General features: G+C 40.3%; 2 protein-coding genes across 2 annotated transcripts in view; one reads left to right on the top strand and one right to left on the bottom strand.

The window, feature by feature from the left end:
- Positions 1–2,064: 2,064 nt before the first annotated feature.
- myl1 (myosin, light chain 1, alkali; skeletal, fast) lies at positions 2,065–7,481 on the top strand. Its single transcript, XM_030757665.1, has 6 exons — positions 2,065–2,290; positions 2,980–3,007; positions 4,580–4,723; positions 5,912–6,085; positions 6,185–6,262; positions 6,949–7,481. Exons 1-6 carry the CDS (start codon positions 2,162–2,164, stop codon positions 6,975–6,977), a joined length of 582 nt encoding a protein of 193 aa, XP_030613525.1. The 5' UTR covers positions 2,065–2,161; the 3' UTR covers positions 6,978–7,481.
- A 185-nt stretch (positions 7,482–7,666) lies between these two features.
- Positions 7,667–13,837, bottom strand: part of map2 (microtubule-associated protein 2) — a 66,845-nt gene continuing 60,674 nt past the window's right edge. Inside the window, exons 18-20 of the mRNA XM_030758146.1 lie at positions 12,873–12,954; positions 11,074–11,186; positions 7,667–9,505 (exon numbers count right to left, since the gene is read on the bottom strand). Of these exons, the coding sequence (XP_030614006.1) occupies positions 9,284–9,505; positions 11,074–11,186; positions 12,873–12,954 (417 nt within the window). The 3' untranslated portion in view covers positions 7,667–9,283. The remainder of the gene's footprint in view (positions 9,506–11,073; positions 11,187–12,872; positions 12,955–13,837) is intronic.

Raw genomic sequence — 13,837 nt, 5'->3', positions numbered from 1 at the left:
CTTGCCATGGAATTACAACATTATATAGATTTGAACTGACAAAAAGACAAAACAGCCCTGTATTTTAATCACTAAATTGTTCCATAAATGTAAGAAATTCCATTAGTTGGTACACAACAAATCTTGTTGAACATTATTGTCACATAAACTTGCTCTTTTTTTTTTTTTTGGTTTGTTTTTCTTTTCATAAGCTGACCTGCCATCACCTCCTAATAAAGCCCAGCTTTACCATGCTGCTGAATCCATTAAGGTTCTATAGTGGATCTCAGTTTGAACTGCAGCACAGGTGCAAGGACTGAGGCAGAGTTTCTATAGGGGGAGGGAGTGAAGGGAAGTCAGACTCCAAGAAGGTGAAGTGGAGTGCCAGGGTGAGCCTAGATGACAGCTGAGAGACTGAGGCTTTCTCTGGCTTACCCTCATGGAAACGGGGTCAGTGAAAGCAAGTGGGTGGAGAGTGTGCAGGGGTTGGGGGCTGTGGGGTGAAGGAATTTATGCTGTTCCTTCGTCACTCGGCCCTGTCACGGTGTTGGGGGCAGGGCTCCACCGCTGGCACTAGGAGACAGATATAGACAAGAATTAAGGAGGCAGAATTTGCACTCTTGGCCTTGCCTGGGTTACTGGCATCAGCAGCTGAAAGCTTCACTAGAGCTCCATCTCCCTGTGCTTTTACGTCACATCCTTCCTGGGGTTGTGATGACCCCCTCCCATCCACTCACCTCCTTCAATAGAGCCTCAAATTGACCACAGGTGCTGATCTACCAAACACAAACTGCCAGTAACTAGAAATAAACAAAAGGCTCGTTATTAGTTCTGAAAGACACTGCTTCCACCATCTGTTCACCAAAAGAATGCTCCACTGCCATATTAATTTGAACCAGTCTGATCAGTAACTTTTTTCTGTATGACTACAGCCAACAGCACAGAGTTTTCTTACCACAAACCTCCATCTGCATTTATTTCTTCTTGAGTTTTCTACACTGTTAAACACACACATATTCCAAATGTGTTTGTATCAATACTCCACTGACACCAGATATGAGAGGATCATTCCAGGCTCAGTATGAAGGCAAATACGCCAGATTCTTGTTGTTGCATCATTATATCAATTGCAGATATTCTAGATATATTTTATAATATTTTAAGGAAATGTTAGAAATATATTCACCTTAAATTCAGTGGAAACATGGGTATCTGTGCTATATTTCAAATAAATTTCTGTGCAATGCGTGGCTACACAGCTGATGGTAAAAATGGAGCCCCTGATGAGTCCATTCAGAGATGTTGTCAAAGATCAGCTTGACTATCATCACTAATATTATGGTAAGCTGAGATGTGTTTAATGAAACATCGGTAGTGCAGACCTCAGGGCATATGACTATGGACGTCTTTTCCTTTTCAGAGAAAAACTGCTTGACGTATTTCTGCTATCATACTCATATACACTCACATTAACTTCTACCTGACAGCAACCGATATTTACTGGAATATGTAAAATATTCCGCAGCTCTCCACATTGGATCTGCTTTTTACTTTGTATCAAAATGCTCTCTCTCTCTCTTTCTCTCTCTCTCTCTCTCTCTCTCTCTCTCTCAGTCACTCTCTCTCAGACACGCGCGCGTACACACACTTCCATTGCTTCGTTCAGGTTTTAATTGTCTAATAGTCAGTGATTTGTGACAATGTATACATATCATCTATCATCGAAAGCTGGAAAATATTGCAGATAGTCGAATATATTACCTAGATAGATAGGTTGTGCGTAATGAAGCGCAAGACTGCGTGTAAAAGTGGAGGCTGTGCGTAAAAGTGGAGAAACGATCCTGCGGAAAGGACGCATGTCCCCAGGTAACCTTTCACGCCGTTTCACTGTTTTCATTTGTGATTATAGGTATATGGCTAAACACCTTCTGGCCCGTAGCCCTATATTCCAAGTTTAGAGAGAACCCCTCCACATACGCACACCCCTCCCATCCGCTATCCAATCCTTACACGGGGATAGCGTTGACGGGGGGGTCAAGAGGAAAAATAGTCACATATATATACGCCCCAACAGTGATTTCTTGCTCCGAGTCCCCTGCAGTCTGTGCTACACTCCTTGTGTGTCACCCGATCCGGGAATTGTCTGTGCTCCAGGGCCAAAGTAGTTCTACTATTAGCAAAAATGGCACCCAAGAAGGACCCTAAGGCTCCCGCCAAGAAGGCCGAACCTGCACCCGCACCTGCACCCGCACCTGCACCCGAGCCAGCCCCTGCTCCTAAGGCTCCCGCTGTCGACCTGTCCGCCATCAAGGTACACTGACCCGTGAAGGCTTAATCTGATCTACAGTGGGGAGGGATGGAGATGGGTTGCTGGATACCGAGGAAGGAAGAGCAGGGATTTAGGTTTTCCTCCCTCTCTCAGTGTTTTTGCTAAATGGAGAGAGGGTTTGGGGGAGTGGGTGGGTGGGTGGGTGGCCTTGCCATATAAGCAATTTTGAGTCTTTAAAAATAAATAAATAAAAACAGGACAATCACAGTTTGTTACATTTATATAAAAGTTATGATTATCTATAAGCTTATACACAGTTCAAAGTCAGTGAGAGCAACTGCAGGCTGGGAGGACCACACTCCAAGGTGTGCTGAGTATTGGAGAGAATGACTGGGACCATGGATAGCTCAGTGTCTTAGACCACACCCTGGACTCTCCGGATTGGACTATCAGAGTAGTGACTAATGTGTGATGGCAATGCAGAGTGACACCAAATGTGGACATGTTAACGTAGCTAAAGATGGACCTACACACGTGTCACCATATGAAGCTAATTCTGGCAAAGAGACAAGTTTGATTTCGGTTTAGATATGATTGTTTTGGGTAGATTAAAGGGGGAAATGGATGACTATGCTGTCTGAATACAAATGTGTGTGCTGTTAATTACATGGTGAAAACTTTTGCTTTTGAATCTTTCATACTTAAATGGCTGGTTTTATATTGACTTGTAGGTGGAATTCAGCGCAGACCAGATTGAAGGTATGTAAAATTGAACCCACTTCCATTATATCCTGTTACACACAGTCCATAAAACTCTTCTCTGTTTTTATACTACCTGGCTCTCTGTCAGAGAAATCTGAAAATCTATCTTTATCATAAATTGTGACCAGCATACGGAGGGCACTATAGAAACAAAGGAGTGTACAACAATGTAAAACAAAACAAAACCAAAAGTATGGTTTCAGAAGAATGAATGATTTACATACTTGAATAAGAAAGTATGTACACCAGTCTGTTAAACTAAATCTTACTTACTTGGTTAAACATGTGGTTTATTGTGTGAAAATCACTAACAATTAATGCAATTACTTGCTACTTGTTAGTGCATAAAATGTCTAATTAATATTGCCTATAAAGTGAAGCATATGTTTTTTATTTGAAACAAGCACCTGCTAAATGAACAAATTATTACTTTCTGGACTCTAGAATGGATCATATCACACTTTAGTCATGGGTGCTTTGGGGTCGAAAGGGTTGCATGTCATAAATCAAGCCCACAGATCCCTGTGACCAAATATTAACTTTAGCTTGTTTACATGCTGCTTGGCACTCTTTGTCACTAGATCAGTGATATCAAACAGGATGCAGCTTTAAAAAAATCAGAAGCTCAAGTCAAAGATTATAGATGGAAGCACTGTGAAATGATAGTGCAGTATTTGACAGAAAGAAACACCTGTGTGCTGTTGGTTCTCCAGGAACCACAGGACCAAACCTGAAGTCTGGCAGGCTGCTTGTTGCACTGCAGTCAGCATTCCCTACTTTTATTCAGCTTGCCTACAGGGGACCTTGCCTTTAAAAGGAGGGGCTCATATTCTCAGCTATGTTTATCAATTCCAAGGTGGTCTTTTAAAAGAGCCCATTGCCCCGCTGAGTGAGAGAGAAGGAGACAGCTGAGATAGAAATAGTATGAGGGGCGACGAGCTCGGCAAGAGGCAGTCTATTCAGCCAGTAATACCACAACCTTATGGGATGTCTTGCACTTGTTAGATGTTTCCCTTGTCAGTTTGCAGCATAGCTGTCTCCACCTGCTGACAGGCATGCAACAGCCAAGGCTGAAATATGAACTACTGATTCAATTTTAAAAACAATGCATTCACGCAAACTATAATTTCCATTTCTGAAGTAAGATATGTTATGCTTGTGTGTGTGTGTATATATATATATATATTATAAAAAAAATATGGCACTGGACATCACAGATATTAATGCATAACTCTGTTGGCCTCTGAAAAAAATTCAGTTCAATTTTATTTATATAGCACCAAATCACAACAGTCGCCTCAATGCAAATATGATGAGCTTCATTTTACTCATACATAAATATGAAAAAAATATTGTAATACCTCAGGTCAGTGCTATGTTTATGCAATCAACTCTTGTTATATTATGAGCTCCAAATGCAGCTTGGCTTTAATCTAAGTACCTCAAGGAATATAACGGAAATATCTCACTGTACAAGTTTTAGTCATTATAAATCTGACGACCTCTGGCATAAAATGAAAATATTGGCTCATTAAGGTGACAAAATCCTCTCCTCCTTTAATTAAACAGACTACAGGGAGGCCTTTGGTCTGTTCGACAGAGTGGGTGACAACAAGGTGGCTTACAACCAGATTGCTGACATCATGCGCGCTCTGGGACAGAACCCCACCAACAAGGAGGTGAACAAACTGCTGGGAAACCCCTCTGCTGACGGTACAGTGATAGTATAACTGATCCCTCACTGAATCACTTTAAAATTTGTGTGGTGATGTTAGGGATTTATACAGAGAGAGTTTTGAACATAAAACACACAATTAGATCAGTTTTAGTCCTAATAAGGATAATGATGAAGTTAACAGCTGTTTTTTGTACTGATGTCAGTATGATTTGCAGTGTGCCAGTCATCACTGGAAAGACATAAATGAACATTGCAGCCAAAAGGCTGATTTATCTAACATGATGCTCAGAGTTTTAGTTTTAGTGTTACTACTGTTTTTGGTAAGAGGTGAACAGTGCAGCTATCAGATATGTAGGATAATGTGTATGAGTGTGAAATTATCAGTAGCTGCTTTTGTGACTGGAAGCAGTCATGTTCAAAGGATTTAGAAATTATAGCCAACTTTCCTTTGAAAACAGTTCCTCGAAGGTTTCTTACATTGTGGAAAGATCTCTGAAATCAACAAAATGCTTTTGGGGAAGATCACTGCCTTTGAGGAAATGGCATATTAAACCGCTTATGCTGCCAGCTAGTGGTCAAAATTGTCATATTCCTTCATGAACTTTCCCAACCTGTGAAGTGTAGCACAGAACTTTGCAGTACATGTTCACACTTGCCCCCATCTTGTATTTTTCAGTACAAGACTTAACTTGCAGTTCCTCTAATGCTTTTTTTCTGTGTGTTTTTATTCACACACACTTTGCTTGGTAAAATAACTAAACAAAGCACAGTTGTACTTCTGTTAACATATTTGCCTAACATGGAAAATATCCCTGGTTCAAGGCCAGAAGGATACACAAATCAGTGGGAGGGTTGTGTCAGGACGGGCATGTAGTGTAAAAAACCTATGCTAAATCAAATATGTGAATCTGCTGTGGCAACCCCTTTGTGAATGAGAGAGCAGCCAAAAGAAGGTTTATACAGGGCTGACAGATGATAATGCAGGTACAGATCTGTGCTACTTTTAAACCAATCTGATGCAATTAAGACCAAAATGCCAAATTAGCTAAAAAACAAACAAACAAAGTAATAACTGTGTCTTAAAATAGAACCGTGTCACGATAGAGAAGTACTGGCTCCAGCAGAAATGTGACGTAATCATGGATTTTCCCCATCTAGGGCTGGTTGTCTCAAACCTGCTCAGTCATCCCTGGATACAGCTTACTCTGTCTCCTCTCATACAGACATGGCCAACAAGAGGGTAGAGTTCGAGGGCTTCCTGCCCATGCTCCAGGCCATCATCAACAGCCCAAACAAGGCAGGATATGAAGACTATGTTGAGGGTCTGCGCGTCTTCGACAAAGAGGGCAACGGCACAGTGATGGGTGCTGAGCTGCGTATTGTCCTGTCAACACTGGGTGAGTCAGGCCAGGTGGTGGTTCATTCTATCTGTGTAGGTGTGTATGGGTCAATTTGTGTGTTGTTAATATCAGATGTCCTCTGTCCCCCCCCTGCAGGAGAGAAGATGACAGAGGCTGAGATTGATGCTCTCATGGCAGGACAGGAGGATGAGAATGGCTGTGTCAACTATGAGGGTGAGTTACAAAACTTAACAATAAAAACATGATTATACTATTACTACTGCTGATAATATTCACAATGTTCATAATACGTATATATTCTATTAATATAGATTCTTTTTAGCATATAAGACAATATGCCTTCTTTTAGCTTGGAGCTAGACATCCATGATGATGTAATTGCTGTTGAGTGGTATTACTATTATGGGAAATATGGAATCCAGACCTTTTAGAGTTAACCCCTTAACACTCACTTCATTTTTTATGCTCCAAAAAAAAAGACTGCACTCTTGGAAGAAGTTTGTTCTTTGCAGTCTGCATTTTATAGGCAAATCACAAAGTAAGGAACTATTGCTGCTGCTGTTTCTATGGTGTTGTTTCCCATGATTTATGGCATTTGAGTCATGAGGCTTTGTGCTTTCAGACTATCCAGAATGACTTTAGCTACTAACATTTACGCATTTTTTTTTTTTTTAAATTCAGAGGGGAGCATACTAGAAATGGTTTGATGGTCACTGGGTTGAAAGGAGCACTCCAGTGATTTTCTCTATAAAAAGGACTCATAATAAGCTGACTACTGTTAACTACTGTGCATTAACACAGGATCTAAGATGTACATTTATATTTCTTCCCATTCACCCACTTTTCCTTTTCTCTCTTTTTTTTTTTTTTGTGGCTACCTCCCTGGCCGTCACCTGCAGCCTTTGTCAAGCACATCATGTCTGTGTAAGGACCCTGCCACTGCGGTGGTGAGCATCATACATGTGCAGACCCCATGGTGTCGCTGCATTCGCTCGCTGTTTCCTGTACCATCTGTGGAAGCAGGGGGAACAAAGGACTGTGAGATATCATTTGTTTTATTTTTTCCATATTTTTTTCCTCTTTTGTCCAACTGGTGCTTTTTTTTCCCCCTCTTTTCCTCCTCCCGTTACTTGGAAAGCTGTCCTGATTACCCATGAGGTGCTTCTTTCTTTATCTTCACCAAACTCCCCCCAGTCTCATTGGGGTTTATGCTCGTCACAGAGGAACAGTGATGGATGGGGAGGTGGAATAATGATGACCATCCCTTCCCACTTACTGTCTGTCTGGCTCTCTATCTGCCAGTAAAGTGACTCGTTTGGCCCAGGACTGGCCATCAAAATGAATTCAATCCTCTTCCAATCTAACCCTCCCTGAGTCTTAACTTATTGTATCCTCTGTCATTTCGCAATAAACTTTTCACACTCCCATTTAATTTCCTTCTTTTTGACTCTATATTTGGACATTTATTTTAAGATTTCTTTTTTCAAAAGAAAAAAGGTCTGACATTCTGAAATACACAGCTATCTGTTATATAAGTAGTTATTTTTCTGGCTATTTGAAAAAGAAAACAGTGCTTCACTTTTTCTTTTTTTTTTCTTTTTTCCATTTTTTGGCCTTTTTATTGTCATTAATTATTGTAACTGGTGTCATATCAACAAGAGAAAAACTGCGTACATCTACTTGACCTTTTAAATACATTTACAGTTGCTGTAGGGTGGAGTAGGAGGTGGGGAAGGGGCACACGGAGATGGGGAATGCAGAAAAAACACAGAAGCAAACAAACAATTGCAGGTGAGGGCAGTAAGTAGTAGGCAGGAGGCGGGGCATACCACAAATGGTGTCTGAAAAAAGAAACTAGATCACCCAAACACTTTTTTTTTTTTTTTTTCTTTTCCTAACAGACATAACAGGAGTTGAATTGAGTTCCATTTTATTTTTCTCCATTTAGCATCTCTTTAACTTTTTGAATTTTTCAAAAATATTTTGTCCAATTTATTCTCCCACATATTGCAACAAAACATCCAGATACGGTAGCATCCGCTGTGAAACAGCAGGGGATCTGCACCAAAAAGCACACACACACACAGATTTCAGAGTAGCTGCATCTTCTGCTAAATATCAGGTTGCAAACTGTAGCATCTTCTCTGTGGTTCAGACAGTCCCGATGAGTGCAATGCCGGCCTGTAATACTGGAAAAATGTCAGTGCTGTTTATTCATGTGAGCTGCTTATCTGCGTCTGTAAAGGCAAGGTACTTTAAGTGGTTTCCTTTTTTTTTAGGATGCTTGTGAAATAAGTTCCAGTGTTTATTTATCATTGTCGTGTGTGAACAGGCTTCCACGTTGAACCGCTGAGCGGGTGCAAGTGTGTGATGCACTTTGACAGGACTGAGATGCATTCTTTAGCAACACCAAATCGGCTGTCTGACATTGTCACCAAGCATTACACTGTAAACAACTATTAACTACAAAACATGAACTTGTTTAATCTTTATCCAATAAATGAGGAAATAACTTACTAAAATCCTTATTTTAAATTACAAAATAGCCTCTTTTAAGACTTAGATCCATACATGCTCGTGGTAACATGACCTAGTTTCTTGCATAAATGCAATTTTACAGATTTTCTAGCCATTTTGTCACTTCCTTTTAAAATGTTTTCAGGACATGTAGATGGCAAAGAATCTTTATTTTATACATGTTTCTATATATATTTGATAAATATATTATATATTGGATGACAAGAATGACTTGCAGTAAGGATGCTTGTTTTGTTAGGGTGTCCATGCACGTTTACTGAGCAAGAACAATACGTGCGGCATGGTGTACTGGTCGCGTTAGTTCCTATTCAGAGTAGAAAAAAAGGCTGTTGCTTCCTCAACACTGATCCAGGACCAGTAAAACCAATCCTTTGTCCCCCACTATTCAGAGGATACAGCGAACTTTTCTTTGCAACATCTTTCAAACTGAGGGAGATCACAATCAATCAGAAATAGCACATGTTTGGGTTTAAAATAGACAGAAAACAGAATAAATAGGACCAAAGTACAGTAGCTCCTACTTTGAGTCTCTACTTAGACTTGAGTGATGGATCTTGAAGTAAGGATGTTTAGAGGCTGTGGTTTAGCTGAGTAGTAGTGGTAATCATTCAGCCTTAGGGTGGCAGGAGAGGGCAGAAAAGTTTGAACGGATCAGGGTGAGGATGTCTCGAGTGCAGCAATCCAGAGATCCAGTGTTCACAAACCCTGCTTGGCCAGAGCTGCAGTAACATCCTCCGCTAAGGTTGCTAACTGCGGTGAATCCATCATGTTGAGACTCCCAGAGGATGATAGATGGCTGTCGCGGAGGCGGTGGGGAGACACTGAGCCGGACAGGCCTGGCGACTGGATGATGATCTCGGCTCCATGATCTACTCGGGCCTTGGCATTGTCCCGAAATGTCAACCTGTGACTTTCAATCTGTTAAAGGCAGGCGATGTGATGTGAGAAGTAGATAGGGGGGAAAAACAAATGTTACTGTAATATGTAATATAAAAATATGTATTTGTTTATTTTAGAAGCAACTTTAGAACAAATGGAAAAAATCCAGTGCCTCCAAAGTTGGAATGATCACTTATTAAGAGCAGCCATGTGTGGACTGCTGTATATACTATACCTTTACTGCTTCTTAAAGGAGAAGATAAAGGAATACAACAAGTTTTTGGAAGATTGGCCTGAAAGTTATTCCTGCTAAAGGCAGTGAAAAGGAGAAGTTTTCCTAGGATTCTGCAGTTGTGTGAAAAATTAAGCACACCCCCACAATTCACTATCTTCAAAAATTACCTTTAGCAGCAATAACTTGACATAATTATTTCCTACATGATGTTATCAGTCTCTTACATCGCTGTGGAGGACTTTTGGCCTACTGTTCTTTACAATGTTGCTACAGTTCATTGAGGTTTTCAGGTATTTGTTTATGTGCAGCTCTCTAAAGGTCCTGCCACAGTATTCCCATCTAGTTGAGGTCTGGACTTCGACTGGGCCACTGCAACACCGTAAAGTTTTTCTTTTTCAGCCATTCTGTTGTCAGTTTACCGGTTTGCTTGTGACAACTGTACTGTTGTGTGACCCAGTTCGGGCCAAGCTTTGTCTGTCACAGACAGATGGCCTCACATTTAGCTCCAGAACACTTTGGTATACAGAGGAGTTCATGGTCGACTCAAAGACTGCAAGGTGCCCAGGTCCTGTGGCTGTAAAACTATGCCACATCATCACCCCTCCACCACTGTGCTTGACAGTTGGTATGATCTGTTTGTGCTGATATGTTGTGTTTGATTTTTGACACGTGGCACTGTGCATTATAGCCAAATATCTCCTCTTTGGTCTCATCTGTCCAAAGGACAGAAGTCTTGTGGTTTGTTTAGATACAATGCTGCAAACCTACACTGGGTGATGTTCTTTTTAGAAGCTTTCTCCTGTCAGCACTTCCAGAGAAGCCATATTTGTTCAGTCTTTTCTAATTGCACTGTCATAAACTTTAACATTTAACATGCTAACTCTGGCCTGAGAGGAGTCTGAGATGTAGCTCTTAGGTTTTTGCAATTTCTCTAAGCATTGCACGGTCAGACCTTGGGGTGAATTTGCTGGGACATCCACTCCAGGCATTGTGTTAATATACCTGAATGCTCTGGACCACCAAAATGACAAAACATCTGAGGTGGTCACACTTGCACTTTATTATTACCTGATAAGTTAATTAAGTGCATTTGATTAGCAGCACCTTGCAGGACTTTCTTTTTCACATGGCTGTATCAGTACAGATACTCGCTGAGCTTTATCTAGTCTCTTGACTTTATAGGTTTACTACTAGCCAGAAAGACTTTTGCCCCCAACATAAATAGACAATTACTCTTAAAGCAGAAGAAGAGTAAAGACTATTTTTTTTTTTTTTATAAGCGTTTATAGTTGCATTGATGAGTAGGACAATCTCTCAATAACTTGATGTTTTCCCTTAAATGGCTGATTAGAAGCATGGAGCTGACACTCACCGTGATGTGGCCTCCACCAGGAATGTGGTGAGCATTTTCCAGGGAACCCACCTTTGCTTGGGCTTTGTCTTTGAAGTCCAACTTCACACTCTCTATACGCACATTACCACCTCCTGTGTAGAAGAAGAGGAAGTGTAGAAACTGTAAAGTCAGGAGAAGGGCATAAGCTGAATATTCAACTTGCCTTGTGCATATTTATTTCAGTTTTGACAAGGGTAGTGAGAGAAAAATAAAATATGAATACTCGCTGGTGGCTATGTCACCAACTATCCACTCAAGACTCACACACCTGTGCTAGTTACTAAAGTTACTAAATGAGAGGGTGATAGTATGAAATCACAGCAGCTCTTCAGTGAGGATGTAAGAATTCAGGACTGCAACAAAACATGACAGAATGAACAGCAGGTGGAGCTGCAGGACAGTCCACTACCTAATGCCATAAAGGTGGGTAAAATTTCTGCAGGGGTTTTAGGTGCCAAAGCACTGGCAGTGCACCTAAATCTTTTCAGTTCTGTAAATTAAACTGCAAATTGCAAGAATGACTTAAAGGCCAATTCGGAGATACGTAAGGAGGAGTTGTGTGCACTGCTACTTTGTATCACAATCCTTAATAAAAGAAAAAAAAAATCAACAAACCACTTAACTCTCCTGCTATCTAATTATTACTGTTTAGCTCTTCATTGCAGAGGTTTTATCATGACTGTCTCAGAGTATCATACTACCCAATACTGTCAGAGTATTTGGAATTTATTTTGTGGTGTTAATGGCAATAAAATCCCACAAACAATATGTAAGTTTTCTTTTGGCGTGGGTCCTGTGGGTTAAGGCAAAGCTGTGAGTGTAATTTATTGCACTGCATTTCAGTGATTTGGATGAAGAAACAAAATTGAATGTATAACCCTCTCCAGGTTTGATCTAATTCAATTTATTAACATCCTATCCCACACTCTCACACTCAAGGTATAAAGACACAAATTGCAGCAACGCTGCCAGGAACCAAAACACCTCCTACACTCGGCCACCTGTGGATAAATCCATCGAGCTGTCAGTTTACTGGTCGCTTCCACTGTTGTTGTTTATTTAGATACAGATCAGTCCAGGAGCTGCATCTGATTGACATGTTATTTCAGGAGTTAAGAAAAAAACTGCCAAATAAATGCATATATTTACACAGGATTACACTGCAAATTCTTTGTCTAACAAATACAAGAAAACAGGTCTGTGGAGCTTCATGGCTTTGTGTGGAGATTCACCTGGTATTATCATGTGATGAAAGTACACTGGAATTGACAATTTTAGGGGAAAAAATATTTATTTTGTAAGACAGACCCACTAGTTACTGGCATTTACCTGACAGCTTAAGCTAGCAGCATGAAACAGAGTTAGGTGACTTTTCAACTCTGTGTGCTTTTAGCTTGTATCAACACTTCTTACTTAAATATGATCTCCTCCAATGTGAATGTTGACCTCAAAACCATTTACCTGTCTGGCTAGTCTGCTGTGCTCTCCCTGCTGCTCACAGAAATCAAGAATGGGAGCATGCAGTTCATCCCATCTAGTCACATTTGCTTTTTTTTTTTTTTAGCCTCATATGCATTCACACCTTAAGGCTGTCCAGTGTAACCACAGTCTGAACTCAAATGCTCATGAAATTTAGATAAACTGCTCAAGTGCATCTAAGCAGAGCTACGAACTGCTGGGCATCCCACACATAAATTCATATTTTAAGGTAAGGGACTGCGGCATCAGCCTTCTGGTCACAGCGTACTTACTGTACCTCTCTGTGGGGAACAGCATACCTGGCCGATGATGGATGTTGTCTAGAGAGCCACACTTGGAGGTCACGTGGCTCAAGTCAATCTTCTTGTTCTGTATTTGTACCTGAAAGGAACAAAGTCAGGAAAAGAAAAGGTTAGACTTCAAAGTTCATAATATATTCTGACTGCACTGTGCCTTCCCCTCTTGAATTATCAAGAGGAATATATCTGATCTAGATTGTTCCTATAAGTGAAGCTGCTTTTGAAAATAATGACTGGGTATCAGCTGAGAATAAAACATTGGAATTTTCTATATTCTAATATGTAATTGCATGTATTTATTAGAAAACAAAAGAAAGCACAAAAGTCTTTTAAACCATTCAAACCAATACTGCAATCAAGCTGTATGCCTTTAAAAAAAAAAAAAAAGAGTCAAATTTAGAAAACTTGTCAGATACACATAACATTGGGAAGTGTAAGAGGAAAACGGGAATGCACACTTGGAAGTGGCCACAGGTAAAGAGGGGGCAGGGCTATACAATCATGTGAGGCACCTAGGAGGTCTGAAGAGAAACCCACAGAGAAATGTGTAAGGTGTGAACTGATGAGACAGCAAACATAAAGCTTTAAACACAGCACAATGAACAAGGACAGATACACCACATCCTGAGATGAATCACGCCTGTGGTCAGCAACCTTTGCCAAGTTGCTGATTTAGTACAAATGTCTTTTGTAAACGATGATTTTGTGTCCTTTAATTTCTACAGTCTCACAAGGCCTGAGAGACAAAATGACAGAAAAAGTAAGATGACTTAAAAATATTATGTAAAAAAAAAAAAGAAGACCACATAAAGACCAAAAAGTACAGTATGCAAACTTTACCTATACTACAATGACCATGTTGCTTTGTGAATTTGTGAACTAATAAAAAACACAAAGTCCCTTAAACATGCAATATACTAGCAAAAGTATACTGTATGAGTTTAAAGGCAAGAAATGAGATGTGC

The sequence above is a fragment of the Archocentrus centrarchus genome, chromosome 21 (genome assembly GCF_007364275.1).
Source record: "Archocentrus centrarchus isolate MPI-CPG fArcCen1 chromosome 21, fArcCen1, whole genome shotgun sequence".
Classification (NCBI taxonomy): domain Eukaryota; kingdom Metazoa; phylum Chordata; class Actinopteri; order Cichliformes; family Cichlidae; genus Archocentrus; species Archocentrus centrarchus.
The sequence above is the reverse complement of the archived record's forward strand: the minus strand, read 5'-3'. Positions and strand labels throughout refer to the sequence as shown.